The following is a 21069-nucleotide window of genomic DNA, read 5'->3' on the forward strand; positions in this document are numbered from 1 at the left end:
GTGCCTGCCACAGGCTGACAATGACTGAGCAGCTGCTGCCCTGTGTCACCACTTGTCCTCTTGGCCAGCAGCATTGCTGTCACCTTGAGCCTTCTGTGCCCCCTACATTCACCTGCAATTTCTTTTATAGTACTTACACTTCTTCACTCTGTGCTGGCACTCTGTGGTAGGGTTTTTGTTTGTTTGTTTGTTTTATATTGTGGTTACTGTGGGCCAGTGTTGTTGATGTGATCCCTTTAGGTGCTGTGATGACATGAATAAAATCATTTCACTGTTCTTCCCACACTTTTTGTTTTACTAAAAATAGGGGAGGAGGAATTGCTGGCAGGAGGGAAAAAGAAAGTAAGACTTGGAATGGGGAGGTTGTGGGATGTTTTTCATGAATGTAATTGAGTGCAATTGTGGGCCCTGCAGATGTTAAATGACATGGGAAGTTGCCAGTCTTGCATACAAGAAGGCGTTAGTACCATGCTGATAGTAGTGGGAGTCCCTCCATGGTTTTGGAACAGGAAACTTGTGCTGCCTCCAGCTTGAGGAGTGCTGGGAGTTTGCTGACTTAAATCTACATGGAATGCACTTCTTACCCTTGGTTTGCACCCTACAGATTCAGTTTTTGGTTGATTCTGGGGTTTGAGTCTTCCTTTGAGGCAGAGAGCTTGTGGCAGGTTTCCTGCTTCTGCTTTTCTCTCTTGTCATCATAGGAGGGGAAATGTGCCATGAATGGGTTCAGTTTGGTGCAGTGCTTTGCTTATAAAGGGGAGGAAGTTGGAAAAGGAATGAACAATTTCTCCTCTTAAGCAAGTTTATATAATTTAATGTAACCTGAACAGGAGCTTAGAGTAAGCTTGTGTGATGTACAGCAAAACAGGTTTACTTAGTTTAGTGGTGTTGTCCCAGCAGTGGAAGCTAAGCTTTAAAGAACTGCCACACTTTTATTGAAGAAAAGTGTGAAAAAATGTTGAAGGACTGACAAACTTGTCAACTTCCTTCCCTGACTGATTATAATAATTAGGCCAGTTTGTCACTGGGGTGCTTCAGATTTTACTTTGACTGGCTGAATATGAGAACTCACAAAACAAATTTTCCAAGCAGTACTACTTCACTGGGAAATTATATCCTTCATTAACAGCTGCTGAATGTTTGCACTGTGCCCTTTCTTTGGTTTCTAAATGGTTTGTTGAAGCTATAAGTACCAAGGGACATCTTTTTCCTAGTTCTGTAGTATGCTTTTCAGGTTTGTTTTTATCTTCAGCATTGGCACTGAAAAATAGAAACTTTTTGAGATCATGTAAAACTGATTGATGCTTTTGGTCATTTCAGGTCATACTTCCCAAGCTTTTCTACTCTTTTAGGTTATTGGTGTTTGGGCCTGTTTATGAGGTAATTGATCATCAACAAGGCTAAATTAAAATTAATCACCCAGTTTTGATTTCTCAAAATACTTGTAGGATAAGCTGAGTATCGTTATGAACCCATTTCCCCTGTGCCAGTATTTTAACATAGAGTCAGATTCTGCAAAGGCTTTTATAGAAATTAGTATTTTGATCAAATTTGGCTGAGTAAGATTACTTTTTTAAAATAATCAAATATATACAAATTATAAGTATAAATGAACATGAGAACTCTCAATTACTGCATTTCTTGGGAGATGTATATACTACTTAGGCTAAATCTGGATGCCTGAACTTGGCCCTGATGTAACTCTGTGGGTTTTGTCTTCAGTAGTGTCTTGTTGGTTCTTTGGGAACTGTTTGATGACTGTAAATCGGTGTCCTCTGCACATGATACACATCTTTCAGCTTTGAAAAACTCCACAGATCTGCAAGGATTTAATTCAGCCTTCCATTTTTTTTTTACAGAACATCTAGTTAGCCACCTTAAGTCAGTGTCATGTGATATTCTGCCATATAATAGATTATTGGAGATACTCCATGTTAATTAAAATGTCTGGAAAAAATGTTAGCATTTTTTCTATTATAAATGGTAGGTAGAATTGTATATTAATTGACTAATTTAGAATGTCAGGATGCTTTTCCCAAGCCAACCTTGTATTAATAGCAAGAATCCTTTTGCTGATAAAATGGTCTCCAATTATCACAGCTTGGGTTTTGTTGTACACTGAACAGAAGTCAACAAAACAAGTAAGAGAACCTGTCTAAATAAGGTACCGTACTCATTAAAAACACAAAATTAATCATAGGATCAATGAAGAAGGCAATGCTACATGGAGTTTGTTTTTTTCTTCCCCTTTTTAATCATAGAGCCAAATAATGTTCCCTGAAAGGATCGGAACTATTATGTGGCACTCAATTATAAGGAGGTGAATAGGTCCCCAAGACACTGTTTTATCAAAGGGGCAGGCTGGTGTTTACATGATGGCTGTTTGATTACAGCCACCATCATTAATGCTGTGTGGCAGTGCAGCCCTGCAGCACAGACAGCGGGCAGTGGTCACCCTTCAAAACAAGGCAATGATTTTTTAGTTGTTATCAAGCTAAATGGCAAGCAGGAAGGCTGAATGTATATGGATATTTTTGAAGGGACTCTAGGAGATCTGCAAGTGGAAGAAGAGAATGCATTTTACCAACTGTTTAATTATGGTGTGTTCCTAAGTACACTTGAATAGAATGCTTTATTTGCATTAGAAAAAATGAATGTTACAAGATGCATTTGAGTATGTGGAAGGTCACCTAAGGATGTTCAAACATGTATAAATACACACATTGTGTGCTTGTATGGAACTTCATAGATATGGAAGAATTCCCACTGCCATCTACTGGGCTGAGGCCAGCAATATTCTGCCCTATGGATGTGCTATAAACGTCCAGTTTCTGGACAGTGACCTGTTTTCTGAGGCTCTACCTGTCAGTTCCTGGCACTTCCTTTCCCACCTTGTCTTTCTCTCCCTGTGGACAGTGAGCACATCCTCAGGTAGCCCAGGGTGTCAAAGCACAGTTGAGGTCTAGATTGTGGTTAGAAACAAAATAGGCTGATCTTTGTTTCTCCTCCTTTTTCCTTTGGTGGCTTGGCATATTTCAGTCTTCACACAGTTCAGTTTTACTGGGTAGCACTTGGCCGAGGAAGGATGTGTGGAATTCAGCCTCCTAATGCAGAGGACAGCAAACCCCTACTAGCCCTCTCCCATCCTGAAAAGCAGGAAGCTCAGGCAGGAACAGAAAGGTACTTGATGAGCATCCTTGTTACTCCATGCAGTGTGAGCTCAGCCTGGCTCCCATGGTTAAAGCCTAAAGCTAAAGTGGGATGTGAAAGTGAGGCTGGAAAAGGGAAGCCCCAGAGAAAGAGCTTTGCTTTTATAATTGACAAATAATGAGATAGGATTTCTTGACAATATTTAGAGTCCTAAGAATTGTTGGGAGGAGCAGGAGGTCCCCACATAAAGGGACCATGGGACCTTGTTTTCTTGTGTTTCTCCTCCCTTTTTCATGAACAAATTGTTATCCTTTATTAGCCATTATAATTCATTTATTACCAAAAATAAATGGTAAATGACTAGAAAATTAGGTGATTTCTTGACTTCTGGCTGCAGTATTAAATGTTGGAACTTAAAAATACGCTTTGGGATTTTTAAAACAAAAATCTAGGATCCTTTCAGCTTTATTAAAGGGCAAGCAATGTTGATTCTGTTCTTCATGGCTACAGTTTTGCATTTTAGATGTTACTTGTTTTGCATGATGTTTCAAGTTTGAAAACCAAAAAGACCTTAGATTTATAGGATTCTTTCTCAGGGGGAAAAAAGTCTTTGCTATTATACACAACTCCAGAGCATTCCTCTGTTTTGCCTTTGGGGTACCCCTAGAGCAGGCAGGGTTCTGGTCCTCTTTGGACACCAGATTTGCAGTCTTCATGTTTTGAGCCCATTTGAATCTGATTTCAAGAGCTCAGAGGTGTCTTTTCCATACATCTTTAAGAGACTCTCTGACTGCTGTCACTTGGGCAGAATCTGCACACTATGGATTGCATTGCCAGAAGTGAGGGGACTCGCTGGCAATCTTGAAGTAATGGCAAACTCTCTCCAGTCTGTTTAAAGATGGATCCTGCTCTTCCACACACACTGAGGGAGAGCCTGCCCAGTACTCTTTTGATCTGATCTTGCAAACCTCCTTCCCTGGACTCAGGCTTCCCACCAGACTTGGTCAGCCAAGCCACAGCAATTGTTTCTCATGTGGGATTTATGAGTTTATCACTGTAGGATCTGATTGTCACATCTGCACAAACAGCTGAATTTATCTTGCTGTTTAATCACATCTTTTTGAGATGTGATTTAACTGCATCTTGACTGTACAGTGTCTGGGATATGCATGCCATGTAACACAGATGTTGCCTTTCTTGCTGTTCCTGTGGGTGCATCGAGGTTGGATTGATTGCCAGCTGTGTTCAAGGAATTGTTGTCCCTTTTTTCAGCCAAGGTAGTAGTGCAGACCAGGCAGAGAGCTGGTGAGATGGCTTTGCTTCCCCACCAAGTGATGCAGTTTTATTGTCCGTGGCTTGGGAGGATGGTAGATGTATGTTAAAATTTTTTTAAATAACATAAACATAAATAAATAACATAACAATTTTTTTAAATAACATTTTTTTAAATAACATAGTTTTACTGGGCTGCCTTTCAAACAAGGGGTAAATTAACATCAGACCTCTGCTCCTTTATTTAAGGCGATTCCTGAATATTTAGAGGTATTTTCCCTTTTTTTTTCAGCATAAAATCAAAATGTTATCTTTGCCCTTACAGCTTTTGCTATAATCTACATATAAACGAGGTGATAAAAAGTAAGGATAAAATAAATCTTTGCTAATACTTTTTGATTAGCTTAATCAATAATTAATCATCTCTTAGATGAGGCTGTAGCTTTTGGAGTAGATATAATTGGATTAACCGCTGAGCAGCCTTTGGAGCTTTGAAGAGATTAAAATGGCTGTAAATCCTGTAATTAAACTGCCATAAACAAAAGCAATAGTTTTAGAATCAGTCAGTTATTTTTAAATGAATCAGCAAGTCCTTAACACACCCCTAGTAGTGGTGTAGGCAGAATCTGTTCTCTTAACTGATTTATTTCCTTCAACAAGATGAATATGTATCAAATCATTGCTTTAATTGCTTGGGTATATGTTGGCCAGAATGGCAGGTGGAATTTTAGGAAGAACTGTCTGTTAGAGAACTCTCAGAAGAAAAGCTAGTTTGTGTATCCAAAACAGTGAACCTGCTCCTTGTCTTGAGCCTATTAGGCACTGACTTTTCATGGTGTCTTTAATTGGCTAAGTAGGTTTGGCCTACATGAATGAAGTCTTTATCTGTCCTGCTCTTCCCCCTCCCACCTATTTGGGAAGGTTTTTTGTGCCTTTTTCTTCAAAACAGACGGCTTTAGCAGGAATAACTTCCTTTCAGAGGCTCATTATGTACCAAAGCAGATACTGTATGTGACTGTATTATACACATGGGAATTGATATGTGTGCACATGCTAATATGGATTCTTTCTTTCAATCCCTCACAGAGATGAGCTCATAAAGCCAATGGGAGTGCGGCCGGATGGGACAATGGCTCCTTTGGAGGAAGCAGTCAGCCAGTACCATACCAGCAAGCAAGAGAGCTCAGATTCAGACTAAGGCATCACCTGCTGTACTCTCAATTCTCCTCTAATCCACACTTCTCCTTAGAGCCACATCTTTTATCCTCACATTAGCCAGCATCACTTTAACTGTTCTATTATTGGCATATTTAAATGATGGGTCCTGTGGTGTAATGTCTGAATTTTTATTATGTCTGTTTAGAGAACATATCAATTTATTAGTTTATGATCTTTATTAATTTAAAATGAAATGTATTTCAAAAGGATAAAAAGTGAAAGCCTACAGTGTAAAATAAAGTCCACTTTCATTTTCCAGAATCTTGTTTTCTGAACTCTGTAGGTTTTCCCATTCTTGGTAACTTTTTGTATTGTCTTGCCAGTCTTCCTCTTTATATAATTGTATTAATGAATTGTGTTTACTTAATGGCATTAGGAGCAGAGGGTGTTTACACTTAAAAGTCTGATTGACCTTGTGAGGCTGCTTTAGCTGGCATTGAGCAGCGATTTCAAAGCTCCCGTTTTTGAAGTGCCCTGGGGTTTCTTACTGCTACAAACTTTTCGAGTTAAGCTGCTGCTTAAGATTTTAACAATGTGTCGGTGACAGACTGCTTCTAAAACTGCCTTTAAATTGGGAAACAAGACGATGGATTTTGTATGTCTTCCTTCCCTCCCTGGTTAAGACCACACGAATATACCTCCTCCTCCCCTCTTTGGTTAAGTAAAAACATCCCTATTGAAAATGGTGTTCAGGAATTGCACTTAAATGATGCCATGAATAGGAGGGGACTGGAGTGCATGTGCCAGTGTTTCACTGCTTTGGGGCCTACTTTTGGAGATTAACTTCTACGCCTCTCTTGAAGGGAAGTCAAACTAATCAACAAAGAAATATTTCCTCTTAGAGAGAACTTGGGAAGCAATGGAATAGAGAATGGGAGGGTGGAAAGGAGAAGAAAGCTTCACTTTCAATTCTGTACTCTTTAAAAACAAAGATTAAAGTTTTAGGCGTGCTGCACTGCTGTTGTTGCCTCTTTGCCTGCTTGGTTTTTTCTGTGTTTCTCCCAGCATGAATTACATGAAGAATAATCCATGCCTTGGTTTTGAATTCCTTATTTTGTGCAGCTTAAACATGCCATTCACTAGGAATGTTTCAGAAGTTGGTGTTGGTTCTCCAGTTTTTGTTTCTTATGACTTGACACTGGTTCTCTGAACTAAGGATGTTGGTGTTCAAAGACCCTGTGAAGGGGAATTTGGTATGAAACTGTGCTATGGTTGCTTATGTGAGGAGCTTCTACAGATAGTCTTAGTCTTCCAAAAGAACTGAAAAGAAAAAAATAAAGCACTGCTGTCCTCTCAGTGGTTCAGTTTGTGTTTCCAAAGGCCTCTGCCCAGCCACAGCAATGTTTTTCTTGGTACGTATGTAGTATGTTATGTCATACCTCTTCTTTATGACTCCAAAAGTGGAAGGGACTAATTGTCCAAGAGCAAGAAATGTGCTTGGCTGCATCTAAGCCAGGTCTCAAAAATGTAATTCTGGGTTTAGCATCATGCACTGACTGCTCTGAGCCCAGCACAGATAAGTATTGTGTGCCCTACAGGTGCAAAGAATTTGTGATCCCTCCCCCAAGGAACTTCCCTGGCCCTGTTAATAAGGAACTGTCTTGTGTCAGTTTGGGAGGGAGTTGTTTCAGGCATGGGCTTCTTGCTGTTGAGCACTAAGTACAGAGCATGAAAAAGAGCAAAATCTTAATTGCTGCTTTACAAGCTGTAGAATGTGCTCCTACGATTAGCTGGCTAAAGAAATTAATGAAACAATAATGGCTCCAGAGACCTTGTTACAAGCAGGATAGCATGAGGCTCTTGTGCTCTGCCTCCTGTCATTTGCCACAGGGCAGCAACATTTGCAAGAAATAGTTCTGTTTAGTTTATCTTGGAAAACAGATGCTCGTAGAAGGTTCTACAGACATGGATGCTGCTTTGATTAAAAAGGAAAAAGTGAAGACCAAGCATAGGCCTGAATCCTCCAGCTCGAGAGTGGCTGTCATAGCTGGGTTGCCTGTAGTGCAGGTAAATGTAGATAAATGAGCAACTTGCACTAGTGCAAGAGTAGCTCTTGTTCCAAGGGGATAGTTTGTGAAAAGGCTGCTGCAGACTTTTTGGCTTATCTTTGCAATGTAACGTAGGTCCAATCTTCTGCACTGGCTGGAGATCTGGGAATATCTTGGGACCAAGGTCCTTCAAATCACCAATGCCTCTGCTTCCTTTTGTGCTTGCGGGTGTTTTCAGAGTAACATGGTAGAATTTCTCTTGGATGGGAGTCTGGAGAAAAGTGAGGTTAAAAAAAGGAACTATCTGGAATTTTTTATGTACTGTGAAATATTGCTCCTGAATTTATTTTCAAAGTTGAACCTCCAAAACTGGAGGCTTGGGCAGCTGAGTCTTGCTTAAACTGGCAAACTGGGCAGTGTCAGGAAGGATCCCTAAGTGAAATGTCTCATTTTACTCCCTTCTGAGTAAAATGTCAGTAGGATTTCTAGTGGTGACCATAAAGGTGTTACCCAGTGGGTTTTGAGGACATGTACCTTTCACTCCCAAAAAGTCTTCCACAGTCAGTCCTAAACCCAAAATCTTGTGTTTCAGTCTTTACTTTGGCATTAATAGTCCAAAGCAACACAGTTCTCATTAAAGTTCATCAATGATTTGGAAGCTTTTCTTCTCTTTGTTTCCCATTAGAGTTATGAAACAAAAGATGATGGGAAATTGCTGAAATTTGTCAAAATACTTTGTTCTTTTGTAAAATAATACAGACATATTTGTTAAGATGTTTGTGAAAACTTCCTGGCAGGTATTCCCAAATGCTAATTGAAATTTCATGTGCCCCAAAAGTGGTTTTCAGGAAAAAGGGTTGTTTACAATCTGTTAAAAGTGCTGTGATACAATTACCACAGAACTTTAAATAAATTTGTCAAAAAGGAAAACCACATTAGCTTTGATGTTTTGAGTGTCCAACATTGCTCTATGTGTGTGTGATTTTTTTACTCTGTATCTTGAGTTTTTCCAAGTACCTGAAAATCTGGAAAGGTTTTAAAAAACCCAACCAAACAAAAAATTTAAAAAACAACCAAACAAATAGAACAATAGGGCAATAACATATTTTTCTTATAGTTCTTTAAATTGTAAATTTCCGCAACCTGGGTGAAAAATCAGTTGTCAAAGGTGGCTTTAAGGAAGAGAACCTTACAATGAAGCTGTAGCATTAGTGGGTTGCTAGGTGCCCTAGTCAGAACGAGGAAAGTAAACCCCAAAGTACACAAGATCCCAAATCTCCTGAAGGAGCATTCCACAACGTTGTACTTCAACTTATTACCACAAAACAGCTAATAAAATCCTGTGCTTTAATAAGGCTGGCTGTAAAAGGACTCTTCCACTGTTCAAACAGTTGAGAGCCAGACTTTGCTGGTCTTTGAGCGGCAAGTTAAACAGCTGCCAAGGTCAGATCCTTTTCTGGTCAAGCATGGACAAGCAGTGATTTAGAAGTACTGCAAAGATGTGGCTCCCTTTTACACAGAAAAAAATTGTACCTATTTAATCCTACAAATGAAAATTCTTCTTGCATTAACATCTTAGTTACTTGCATGGATCTGGCCCTTTTGGAAAGTGTCTGGGAACATTTGTTCTCCACACAAAAGCTTTTGCTCATCCTGAAGTTGTTTCTCTCCAAAATACATGTCATTCTGGTTATGCAATATTTAGACCGGGAATTTTGAGGCAAGTCAATGTCCTTTTGGCTTTTCCATGCATCCTCCAGCTGTGCCTGGAAAGCAGCTCCCTCAGCACTGGAGGAAGCGCTTGGCAGGGAGGGCTGGAAGTCCTTCCCGAGCGGTGCCAGCCCTGGAGTGAGCCGGGCCTGGGAGCCCAGCCCGCCTTCCCCCGCTGCCGGAGGGAAGCAGGGCGGGCAGGAGGCTGCCGGGACGCCCAGGTGGGTATGAGGTGAAGGAAAATGTGGTGACTGTAGTAAAGCTGAGTGTTTTTCAGGACTCCTCCTCTCACCACAGCAAAGCAGGTGAGTCCTGTTAATCCTCTGCTTTTCCCTGTTGCTGTGGAAGGCCGTGCCTGCCGGAGGTTATTGCCCTCGGTTCGGGCCTCAGCGGCGCTGTGGGTGTTGCAGTCATTCCCTTGCTGGGAGGTGCCCGTGCTGCTGTGCCTTGCTGCCCTCCCTGTGAGCAAGCCTCTCTTCCTGGCTCTGTGTGAGTGAGTGAGGAGGACGGGGGCCCGCAGGAACGGACCAAACTAATTTCTTGGGAAGGAGGTAGGAGCAGCCCTGTATTCTCTGTGCAGCATTGGAGCCGCTTTCAATTCTGCTGTGAGACAGCTCTGAGGGCCAGGCTGACCTGCAGCTGCTGCCACGCCAGTGGTCTCTGGCCAGGCTTGAGGACAGTCTGTCAGGTAGGGAAAAAACCCCAAATCTGACCATTGCCACAAGCAGTCCTACAGCACCACGCTGACAGCACAAGGGTCAGCTCAGCTCTCTGTCCTGGCTGGGAGCGACAGGGTCCAACAGGACCAGGTAAGTTCCTCGAGTGTCCCATTTCTCCAGAGCAGGCGAGAGCACAGATCGCTGAGCTGCTGACATGCCTGGGAATCGATCCCTCTGTCAGCATGCCAATCTCTGTGGGGTACCTAGGCAGGCTTTTAGAGGTTGGTGGGGAAGGAATTATTCAGACCACCCATCTTAGCTGGCTAAATTACCCGGGTAGTCTCTTCTAACTCCTTTTCCAGTCACGGATGAGAGAAAGGACAATTCAGAGTAAGGCTCATTTGGGTGCACTGAATGACCCTCTGCAGGAGCTTTGCTTTCCCTCCCTTGACTACAGAGGGAGCCTGGGGAGACCAGCTGGTTACATTTAACTGCTAAATTGGTTGCCAAAAGATGGGTGGTGAGAATTCTTCCCAGTTTCCCCTTTGCCATGAACCACACTCTTCCCACAGCAGGATGCTCGCTTGCGCTCTCCTGCAAATTTGGAGATTGCTCAGTGCAGTGGGATACAGGCCCCCAGGGGCCACCACAAGACAAAGGGTGTATCACATCTCTTGGCAGGTACTGTATAAGGCTGTGTGCAGGATTTCATGAGCTTCCTGCTTAAACAGGTTCTTTAAAGCAGCTTTGCTTTTGGGAGCCTGTTTAACAACTTGCCTTGGTATAAGCCAAGTTTTACATACGTTCTGAAATTTGAAAATCAAAGTGAAACCTCTGGCAAAAAATGTAACTAGAGAGGGAAAGATAACAGAAAAGACTTCTAAGTTCACTACAGATGTAACAAATGGAGAGGAAGGTGCAGTCATTCAAAATAAACCCTGCTGAGATTGCCCCTTCCTCTTTGCCTGATAAACCCATTACAAATTGAAAGAAAAGCAGCCAAGATCGTCAGGCTTCGGAACATCCATTAACTTTCTTTTACGTTTTAGAGCTTGTAACAGATGCTGACTGTGGGTGTTAGTTCTTGTCTAATCAAAAAGCCTGATTCTTCATTCTAGAAACTTAAAATATAAGTTTCTGCCAATAAGAATTCAAACCTGAACCTAAACTTCCAGAATTCTAAGGCTTCATCATTATTTTATGCTCAAGAAGGGAGCTTGCCTGGTAAATCCCAGTGCTGTGGCACATCACACTTCCAAAGGCATTAAAAAAACCCAGTAGTTTATTAGTGGGGGTTTTTCTCCTTTTTGGGAAGAGACTAGTGACTGTCTGGATTCCCTCCTGTTTTCTCAGTCCCCAAATGTTCACAACACCCTGTTGGGGAGGAATAATTCCCATCCAAGTTGTAAAACACACTTATAAGTAGATGGGAAAAGCATGAACAGTGCTGTAAAGGAAACAAAACCGCCAGGAACAAGATCTTATTTTGCATGCTTCTCACAGTTGTATTTTTGTCTCAATTAGCATATTTTAAAGAGAAGCCTTTTAAAAAAAATTCTGCTATCTGCCTGAACTGTTCTCAAGCTTTGAACTTTTCCATCCTTTCTATTGATTATGGCCAAGTGACCCATATTTAAAAAGCATTTACAATAAAATTATAGCACTTTCTTTTGTGCTGCCGGCTTTCCCAGTGAAAAGCTAAAATGTTTTAAAATTGTCACTTTTTGACAGAGGTAATGGCTGTAATATATTTAGTCTCTTCCCCCTTGTTGTGCTTAAAATGGGTATGCTAATAAAGGGCACAGCTGTCGATACTTTATGGCCTGCTGGGGGGAAGAGGGGGAACGAAGGCAAAAAACAGATTGACTGTGTGTCAACAAATGCAGCTGGGAAAGAAAAAAAGAAGCCCCTTGAAGGCCCCTGCAACTTAAAGTCCAAGATAAATGATGTCCCTATGCTTTAAAAAAAAAAAAATGGAGATTGGAATTCAATAAAGGGGAACTGAAAAGGAAACTGCTTAAAACTGAAAGCCTTTTCTCTGCCTCTAGACAGCTTACAAGAGAAATGAGCAAAACTGACCACAGAAAGAGGGTGAGTGGCCAAGAAAGAAAACAAAAGCCTATCCTGGAAAATATATTGCATCAAAGAATTATCTGAAGTGCACTGTGGCCGGCGGGCGGAGCACGTACAGTTTAATGGAGATGCAACAACTTTTACACGCCGCCGCCTTTGGGGGAGCGGGCAGCTTTGTGCCAGGGAGGGAAAAGGGGAGCTGGAATCATTCACACCAAAGCAGTAGGACTGAGACACAAGGGCAGCGGGATGATGGTGGATGCCCTTCCCTGGGGGGCCGGGCTGGGCTGTCCCGGTGCCTTGTGCTCGGCCAGCGAGACTCACAGCTTGGGGCCGCTCCTGAGGCAAGGAGAGAGCAACAGCAGGGCTGGAAGGGGTGCAGGGATGGGCAGCTGGAATTAATGCAGTGAGGAAATGGCAATACTGGGTGCAAACCTGCAAGAATCAGGTGGTTTTCATTCCCCAGGTCATGAGGCAGCTGGTTTGCATGGAGGCAAACTCCTAACAAAGTCACAAGTGGTGGGGAGCCATTTGTTCATTGTCATTTCTTGGACAATTATGGAAGATGAGGACAGTTTTTCCCGGCCTGAGGCAAAACGTCTCTGTAAGTGTGGCTTGTGTTTCCCAGAGGTGTCCTGAGAGCATGGCCTGGCTGCACCAGTGCCACCAGAGCTGCTGTATCCACCTGCTGAGAACCAGGGTTCAGGCATTCTCACTGCCTGTTCTGGCAAAAGACTTCCTGGAAAATAAACCCTTGGCAGCAGGCGAGGCCAGGAGGGCTGGTGAGCCTGCAAATAACTTCTGCTTCTGCACAGGGAGGAGATGCAGTCTGGGCTGGGATATCCTGCTTTGAGGAACTGTCTACTCTTCTCTTTTACTTTCCCACTTCTGTCATCCTTTACTCCCACCACTTTTTAAAATTTATTTTTCATTCAAGGCCTTTTTTTCCTGGTGTGTTGTTCCCATTCAAGAACATCTGGAAAAGGTAGTCAAATGGGAAAAAAGAGTTATCTGTTTTCTCAGTTCCTCAATTTTTGCATGTGTGTATGTATTCCCTTTAATCTCTGCAAATTCTGTAAAAATGGGAGAAAGAAAAAATAAGTAACTGAAGACAAGGCAAAATCAGGAAATTGAAAAAAATAATGAAATTAAATGGAGCAGTCAGGTCAAATTTTTACTAAAGCAGCAGGACATTAAAATGGCATAGAAAGTTCTTGTTTCCTTCTGTAATTGTTTGAAAGAGTTTTAAAAGGCCATAATTTTTACTATTCTTGCTAGATTTCACATGGTAAAACTCTTGTACCATTAGAGATCAATACCTCCCGGTGATGCTGTGTTTCTGGGATGACCAGTTTGGCTTTGGTTTTCTCCAGAGAAGAGTGAAATTTGGTATGGATGATGTGCTGTATCCACAGTTTTTCATTTTTTTCAGGAAAAACTGAAAGGTTGCTGTGCCCAAGGACAGAAGAGTTAAGAGATTCCCCCACCCACAACTGGGACTGACTTTGGGAAGCAAACCTTGTCTGTGACACTGACTCATTGTGAGAGTCTCACTGCTTCTTTGTAGTTGACAGCTGGGAAAAATGGAGAAAAGGAAGAGAGAAATACCTGAACTCTGAGTGTGGGGTACAACAGGTGTGTTCACCGGTGTGGGTTGGGGTGATTCCACAGGCAAAGGTTCCCCTGCAGCTGGGCTGAAGGTGGGAACACATGAGCTCTGCTGGACTAAGAGGTCATGTTATGAGAAATAACACTCAAGTTGGTGTGGCACAGGTGGCACAACTGTAAAGTAACTCAGCAGTATCTGAGCTGGAGCTGCTGTTGGAGAACATTCTCCAAAGGAAAATGTCCAACATGGTTCTGTAAGACCTGTACCTATGAATTGGGAAACAACCTATTGGGAAACAACCCTGAAGGGGCTGGAGATATCACAGAGCTGTGTGTGATGGTCAAAGGCAACAAGCCCCTGCATAGGGAGTGTGTGAAAGTGCCTATGGCAATGGGGAGATTGATCCCTCCGTACAGAGAGAGACGATGGCCGTGACCAGCTCCCCGTCCATAATCCACGCATCTATAGAGGCCTGGAAAACCCAAGGAGATGATTTACGATCGTGGTGCTCAGCACGCTCAGGGGAAGGTGGAGAGGAGGCTGTGTGGGAGCCAGAGCAGATGGGTTTTGTAACTTTTTCTTTGCAGACCAGCACAATTGTCCAGGGGAAATGCAGGTCCGGGATAGTGGCTGTTGAGCTCACAGACTTGCTTTGTTTAATTATATTTGGCAGACTGTTTAATAGGGGCCTGGAGACCCAAAGAACCACCAAGAGCCAGAGGGTGACAACCACCAAATATCTCTGTAGGAAGAAGATATGTAAAACTTCAGTTTATTTAATGGAGATGAAAAATGCTCAAAATAGTATTTCATGTGCATAATTGGGCATTGAAGTGACAGACTGTGAGCTCTGGTAAACTTTGCTGTCATCTGAAGCTCTTTGGTTGGTCAACTCACTTTTGAACCTGGGCAGGTCTTCCTGCTGCTGCCATTGGTGTTCCATATGCTGTGAAGGGTCCGGAGACCTTCAAAATGTCTGTGCTTTTGACCAGAGACTTCTAATGCAGGTTTTCGTGTTGAAGCCTTTCACATATGGTGTCTCCCACAGTCCTTCTAAATAAAAAATCTCAGCAAGCAGCAGGTGAAACCTTACCTCTTGTTTTTAATATTTACTTATAATTTTGGGCACCTTTGGATGTTGTCCTCATTTCTCGGTCTGTCAGTTTTAGTGGTCAGTGTATTGTCAGTATATCCCAGAGCCTGACCTTTGGGACTGGTGATAGTTCCCTTATTTTCAACCCACACGGTATGTGGGTGCCTCTGCCTCCCTCCAGGCTCTGCTGCTCTCTGCTGGTCTCCTTCCAATGCATGTGGGCTTCTCAGAGGTGTCAAGTCACCTAAAATTTAATTAAGGAGCCAGGGACAAGGGATGGAAGGGTTCAAGCATGCCCTTTGCCTATATAAAATGGGGAAAGGGTTTGGGATCAAGCTGGTACTTTATGTGCTATCAGGACCTGGGCACAGATTTGTAGGAAATGGGTTTTGCTTATTCTTGTGTGCAGGGGCAGAGGGTCTTTTTCAACAGTTCCTTTGGTAATTGTTTCATCCTTCTAATAACACCAACACTGAGTGGAGGCACATGGGTGTTCCCATCCTTTCCCTGTGTACCTTCTGGTGGTTTTAAACCTGGCCAATTTAAAATGCATCTGTCAGCATTTTGTTGTCAGCATTTGACATCCCCAGTGAGGATGTCAGAGATAATCAACCCCACATTTAATAAAAATCTGTGCCCTAGAAGAAAAGAGAGGTGCAAAACAGGTCGCCTCCAAAGGAAAGGCTCCAGTAAACGCTTGCAGTTTGCTGGAGAATTTCCCATGCAAATACCCCAGCTCAGCCAGCCCCCAGGTCCCCATAAGACAAACATCTGCAGGAGGCTGAATGTTAACCCTTCCAACACGCCACAGAAGGTTTTCTCTACTTCCTCCCTGCTCCTTTTCATCTCCTTTCTCTCCCACAAAGACAGTCACTGGCTTTACCTTGCCAGAGGATGTTTAGAGATGAGTTTAGAGATGCTGAGAGGACATCTGGGGGATGTGCTAGAGCTCAGGGCTGCACCTAAGGCAGGCATCGCCTGGCTTCTTTGCTCTAGAAAGCAGCTCAGCCCACTCGGGAGACCTGTCTTGGGAGGAACTACTCATGCTCCAGGGCTTCCTATTTCTACACTGACTCCAGAGCAGCCTGCAGCAGATCACAGACGCGTTTGACAATCAAACCCTTGAGTTTAATTTTAATACTGCCTCTAACTGTGGTAGTTAGATCCCGAGGCCTGCTCACAGCAGATGTTTTTCCAGGTGAACAAGGAGGGCTGTTCTGCCCCGCTTCAAACCCTGAGCTGCCTGGTGAGGTGTGAGGTGCTGCAGTCAAGGAGCCCAGAGTGACTGTGTCACCCTTGCTGTGGTCACCCCGTGTTTCCAGCTGGGAAGGGAGCTCCCATACTCAGGAACCTGAGAAAGATACACACATGCATGCACATGTGGGTGTCCAGGTGTATTTTTAGCTCTGCTGCCAGCCCTTTAGAGCAAGATATGAGATGGCTGACAGGGATTTGGTCCAGACTTGTGTCTCTGCCACAAAGCCAGGCTGTGAATCAATGCTGGGCAGGCTCTTCCACTCTCAGCTTGCTTGCCCTTAGATGGGGACACAGCAGCTGCAGGAGCTGCAGCATGCAGTTCTGAAAATACCTTCTTTTGCAGACCCTTATATCGCCCCAAAGGAATCTGAGGAGATTGTCAAGGGAGGACATTACAGTGCAGGATCCCAGAACTGTGAAAGGATTTAATCCAAACATTTGAAGGAGTCAGCCAGTTGGATCCTGACAGGAGGGACATTGGTGCAAAGCCCTTGCTGGGTCTCTGATGCTCAGAAATCTTCCTAACAGTCCCCATGTCTTGAGTGTTTGGTGAGGAACTATATAAAAATACAAAAAGTGTGTTATGCAATAAGGTGTTTGGGGTCACAGGGGAGATCTTGCAAATCTAGCCTTGAGGCATTTGTATGTAAAAAACCCCAAAATTAAAAAAAAAAAAAAAAAAAAGGAGCTTCTTTCAGCTGCAACCTAAACTTTGTGCTAAGTTGAATCTCCCCAGCCCTGGGCTGATCCCTGTAGCCCCTCCAGGGTTTTCAATGTATCCAACAATGAAAGTGAAATCCAATCCCATCCAATTAGAGGAAAATGAATGGCTCATCTACAATAAATGGGCTCTGAATAACAATAAGCCAACAAGAGAGCAATGAACTGGAGACAGAGTACAATCTTCCTGAATGTTAATCGACAACTAACTCCACAAGCTTCTTAGAGGTGGAAAGAATTGGAGGAAAATAGATTAGGGAGGCTTTAGACCACATTGCCTTTAAACTGCTTAGGCCTCACATTTTTACCTAAATACAAGAATGTTTCTAATGCTGCCTTTTGCAAGGTGAAGGGGGTGCATGTGATGGGGTGTTTGTTCTCAAAGTTAAATGTTTTAAATTAATTTATAATTTGACATGGTAGGTCCTACTGTATTATTTAATTGTTTCAGAAGGCAATTTTTAAAATGGCAAAGTAAAATGGCAGAAGCCTTGGAAAATGCTTTCTGTAGATCTGAGGAATGGGGCTGAATGAATCCAGGAGTTAGCCTGAGACTGAAAAGAGGCTAGAGAGGTGAAAGGATAAGGAAAACCTTATCAGTTCAGTGGTTGAAGTGCTTTCTGTACCCACAACTCCCCCAGTGCTGCTTTTTTGTCTCCCATAGACACCTTTTCACCCTGTCAAGGCCTGAAACACCTGCAGAGCAGCTCAGCTGCTGCTTTCCACCGCCCTCAGCCCCACAAGTACTTTTTGTAAAGACAGGGAAAATGCCAGGTGTCCTGCCCCATCACTAAGAAGCTCCCACAACCATGCAGGCTCCATATCCAAGTCAACAAGGTCTCACCCAGCTGAGCTGTGTTGCCCATCCTCTCTATGCAGCTGATTAAATCCCCAATAACCTCTGGGGTTCTATCCCCTCCAGACAGGCAGAGAGCTTATTTAGAGTGCCCAGCACTACCATCCCCTCCTGCTTGCCCTTATCCACAGGAGCCAGCTCAAAGGCCACGGAGACCAGGTGGGAGAAGACTCACCTCACTGCAGGCTGGGCACCCAGCTCAGCTATGGGGGTAGAATGTTGATCCTCTGGAAAGCAAAGTTCCTCAGCACTAGTGCTGCCGCAAAAGATGGTGTGGAGAGTTCCATGCAGAAAACAGAACGGAGTAACTTTTAAGGTGAAGGATCTTTTAAGTTGTAGCTTTATAATTTATTTGATTGGCAGTGTTTCATGTGTTGCATTCTTTATCACAAAGGTCTTCCCAGAAGCAGCTCCTAATTTGCTGTCTTGTGGTCTAAAATGTTGGCAAACAGGTCCATAGGAAACCAAACTCTGTCCTTCCTCTGCAAGATGGGAACAAAGAGAGGAGCCATATCCCCCTTCCCTCTCCTGATCTTCTGTACAAGCAAAGGGTCACTTACATGCTTTCAGAGCAGTAAGAATTTGATAGTCATATGATAAGCTATTGAGTAATGTGCATGCAGAGCTAAAGGGGATTTGGAAGGGAGAATTATTAATTTGTAAATTAAATTACAATTTTGTCTCAGCGGCATTAAAATAAATTTCCAAAGACCATTGTCTGCTTGAACAAAGAAAGAAAAGGAGCTGTAGAAGCAGTTTACACAGTGCAGATATGAGGGGTTGTGTGTGTAAATAAGACCAATGTTGGTACTCAGCATGAGAACACATTTGCTGCAGCGTGCCAGGCATGCTCTGGCCAGCACTTGGGAACAGCAACACACCCTGCTAAAACTTAGCATAGAGAGCAAGAGATGCCAAAGGGAATTTCAAATTTCACGAATGCATTTTTTCTAAAAACTGACTTTAACTGTGGGACAGGACAAGGCAGTGGCTGACAGAAACACCTGGATTTGGCCATTTTGGGCCAAAATACTGTACCTTTCCCTTTCAGCATCCTCAAAGCACCATCATTCTTCCCCTATCTTACCTCATTCCTTCAGCAGTAAACACAGAGCTTTTGCTGGAGTCTTCCACCTTGTTTTGTTTCTTGGCTTTGGCTGACACTAACTGCAAAAGTGATTCTTTGGTTAGTTGGGGATTTTCAATGCAAGAGGGTTCTTCTGCAAGTCCTGGGAAAAGTTAGAAGTGCTTTGCTCCCCAGATAAGGTGCAATATAACATTTAGACCAAGCCCAGGCACCTTAGGAAGCACTAAAAACCTTAGCACTTCAGCCTTATTGTGCAAAACTGCATGGCTTTATGCTCATTGTGTGACAAAAAGGGAATGGCACCAACAGGTTAAATTGTTATTCTATAAAACTAGATTAGGGTAACTCAGTGTACACCAAAAAGCAGCATCTGTTCCTCATGGTTGTGCCTGTTGGGACAGGGGTACTGCTTGTGTAACAACTGCTGCTTATTGTGGGATGTCACACTGAAGCTACAAGGTAAGGACAACTCTGATGAAAAAAAACCAATAATCTGTGCGAGTTTCAGATTAGTCATTATCATTTAGAAGAGCAATATCCTGTGAAAACAAATTCCCTTTCCATAGGTGCTCATCACATTTTCATTTTTTGGCAGAACCAGCTCCACTTGCTCTTGTGACTATAATACCTCCAAAGCACAGTGGCCCAAGGGCTGATGTCCATTTTCTTTTGGCACTGCACTGCCTCTCCCATGAGGATCTGCGCCAGGAGCTCAGAGGAGGCTCCTGCCCCTGTTTCACAAGTGGGCAGCTGAGATGCCCAATGGATGGACAACCTTCTCCCAGCCTGGAGTGCTTCCCCACTGATGATTTCAATATCAGCCTTGGGGAAGGTTGGCTGTGGTTTGGAGGCATCTCCCTGTGACCTCTGAGTGGCAGTCTGGCCTGCAGCAAGCTGGCTGTGACATTGGCAGAAAAGCACTTAGCACTCGCTTACAGCACAAAGCTTAGCCTTGCTGGGATCCGGAGAGAGCTCTCTGCTGAGATCTGTGCTTGTGGGACCGAGGTTCCCTGTCCTATTTGTATTCCCAACCTGCTGAAGAGGCTGATGCCCAGAGCAGAGAGTAAGGCCAGCACTGCCCTGGCACTCTCACAGGGCTGCTCCCCCTGGAACAAAGCGCTATTTGAGACCAGCTTGGGCGGCCCATGGCTCCCTATGGGGATCTTGTCCATTGCAGAGAAAAATCTGGCAAATCTTTGCCTTTTCTGTCTTGACATTTGTGACTGTTTGCATGTCAGGAGGGGTTAGTCAGGGACAGAGTGAGTCAGGTCCTGCAGCTCCCAGCACAGTGCTAAGGCCAGACACCTTTCTCTTGATAAAATTTATGGATGTTGCAAAATTTGTAGATTAATAATTAATAACTAACTCCTCCTATGTGAATCTCCTTTTGCTTTCCTCTGTTGTTGACTGGGAAATCAAGCTGGGTGAAAAAGCATTATAAATAAGGTAAAAATTGTGCTTGGGTAGCTCTTGGAAGAGTTGGATGCTCAGATGATTTTTCTCATACTGACATGAACACTTACTGACACCAGGAATATCAGTAGTCTGAAAGGGAGTGCTTACTGAGAAGCATATTGCTTGCTAAGTAAAACTTAGAAAGAAAAGGATGTGTTTTAGAACAACACTGGTCTGGATAGAGGCTTTCTGTGCTGAACTGTGTTGTACATGGGAACAAAAGTGGCCTCATGAGGATGAGATACATTGCTCTACCGTGAGAGCAGTTGTACCTGTCATGGCATCTATGCCCAGGAAAGGGTAAGGTTTCTCACTTGAGTTATCCCTCTGAAAAAATGGAAGCAAATTCCTCTCTCTGTTTCCCAGAGGGCAAATTTCTCTCTCTGATTCCCAAAGGGAGCCAAGGCTCAGCCCAGAGATGTTACTTTGGGCTGAGGTGTAAAACAGTCCTTGCAGTTCCCAGCTCCTTTTTTAACTTCAGGCTCTCACCATCTCCCACATTTGTCCTATAAACCCATGTTGTTTAGATTCAGATTTATTGCTGATACTGTCTTTCAAAGATTCTTGGTAAACCTAACTGCAATCAGCTCACTTTTATTTGTGTGACTGACTCTATCAACAGTGGCAGACACTTGTTCCCTTGGATCTCACAGGGGAGTTCAGCATCTATATCCAGTGTATCCATCCTCCTCCCAAAATTCAGGAACTACCATAATGCTGTAACACTCCTACAGCACCACCATCAGCAGGAAGTGCAAAGTCAGCTTTTCTAACATGTAGCTCTCTGCTGCATCTTTATTAGCTGTAACACTGAAGGAAGGAACATCTCAGATCTTCATGTGCACCTTTTCTCTGCTCAGCTTGCCTGAAAAGAGAGATTTTTAGAATATCTTTGTTCTGAGGCAGCCAGGATTTAGTCTGC

At 43.3% G+C, this 21069-nt stretch overlaps 1 protein-coding gene across 2 annotated transcripts in view; it reads left to right on the forward strand.

Moving 5' to 3' along the window:
* Nucleotides 1-6595, forward strand: part of RIC8B (RIC8 guanine nucleotide exchange factor B) — a 31900-nt gene extending 25305 nt beyond the window's left edge. For both annotated transcript variants that reach the window (XM_063154377.1, XM_063154376.1), the window contains one exon: nucleotides 5509-6595. In XM_063154377.1, the coding sequence (XP_063010447.1) occupies nucleotides 5509-5620 (112 nt within the window). In that variant the 3' untranslated portion in view covers nucleotides 5621-6595. The remainder of the gene's footprint in view (nucleotides 1-5508) is intronic.
* The last annotated feature ends 14474 nt before the right edge of the window (nucleotides 6596-21069 follow it).

This window comes from Melospiza melodia, chromosome 4 (genome assembly GCF_035770615.1).
Source record: "Melospiza melodia melodia isolate bMelMel2 chromosome 4, bMelMel2.pri, whole genome shotgun sequence".
Classification (NCBI taxonomy): Eukaryota; Metazoa; Chordata; class Aves; order Passeriformes; family Passerellidae; genus Melospiza; species Melospiza melodia.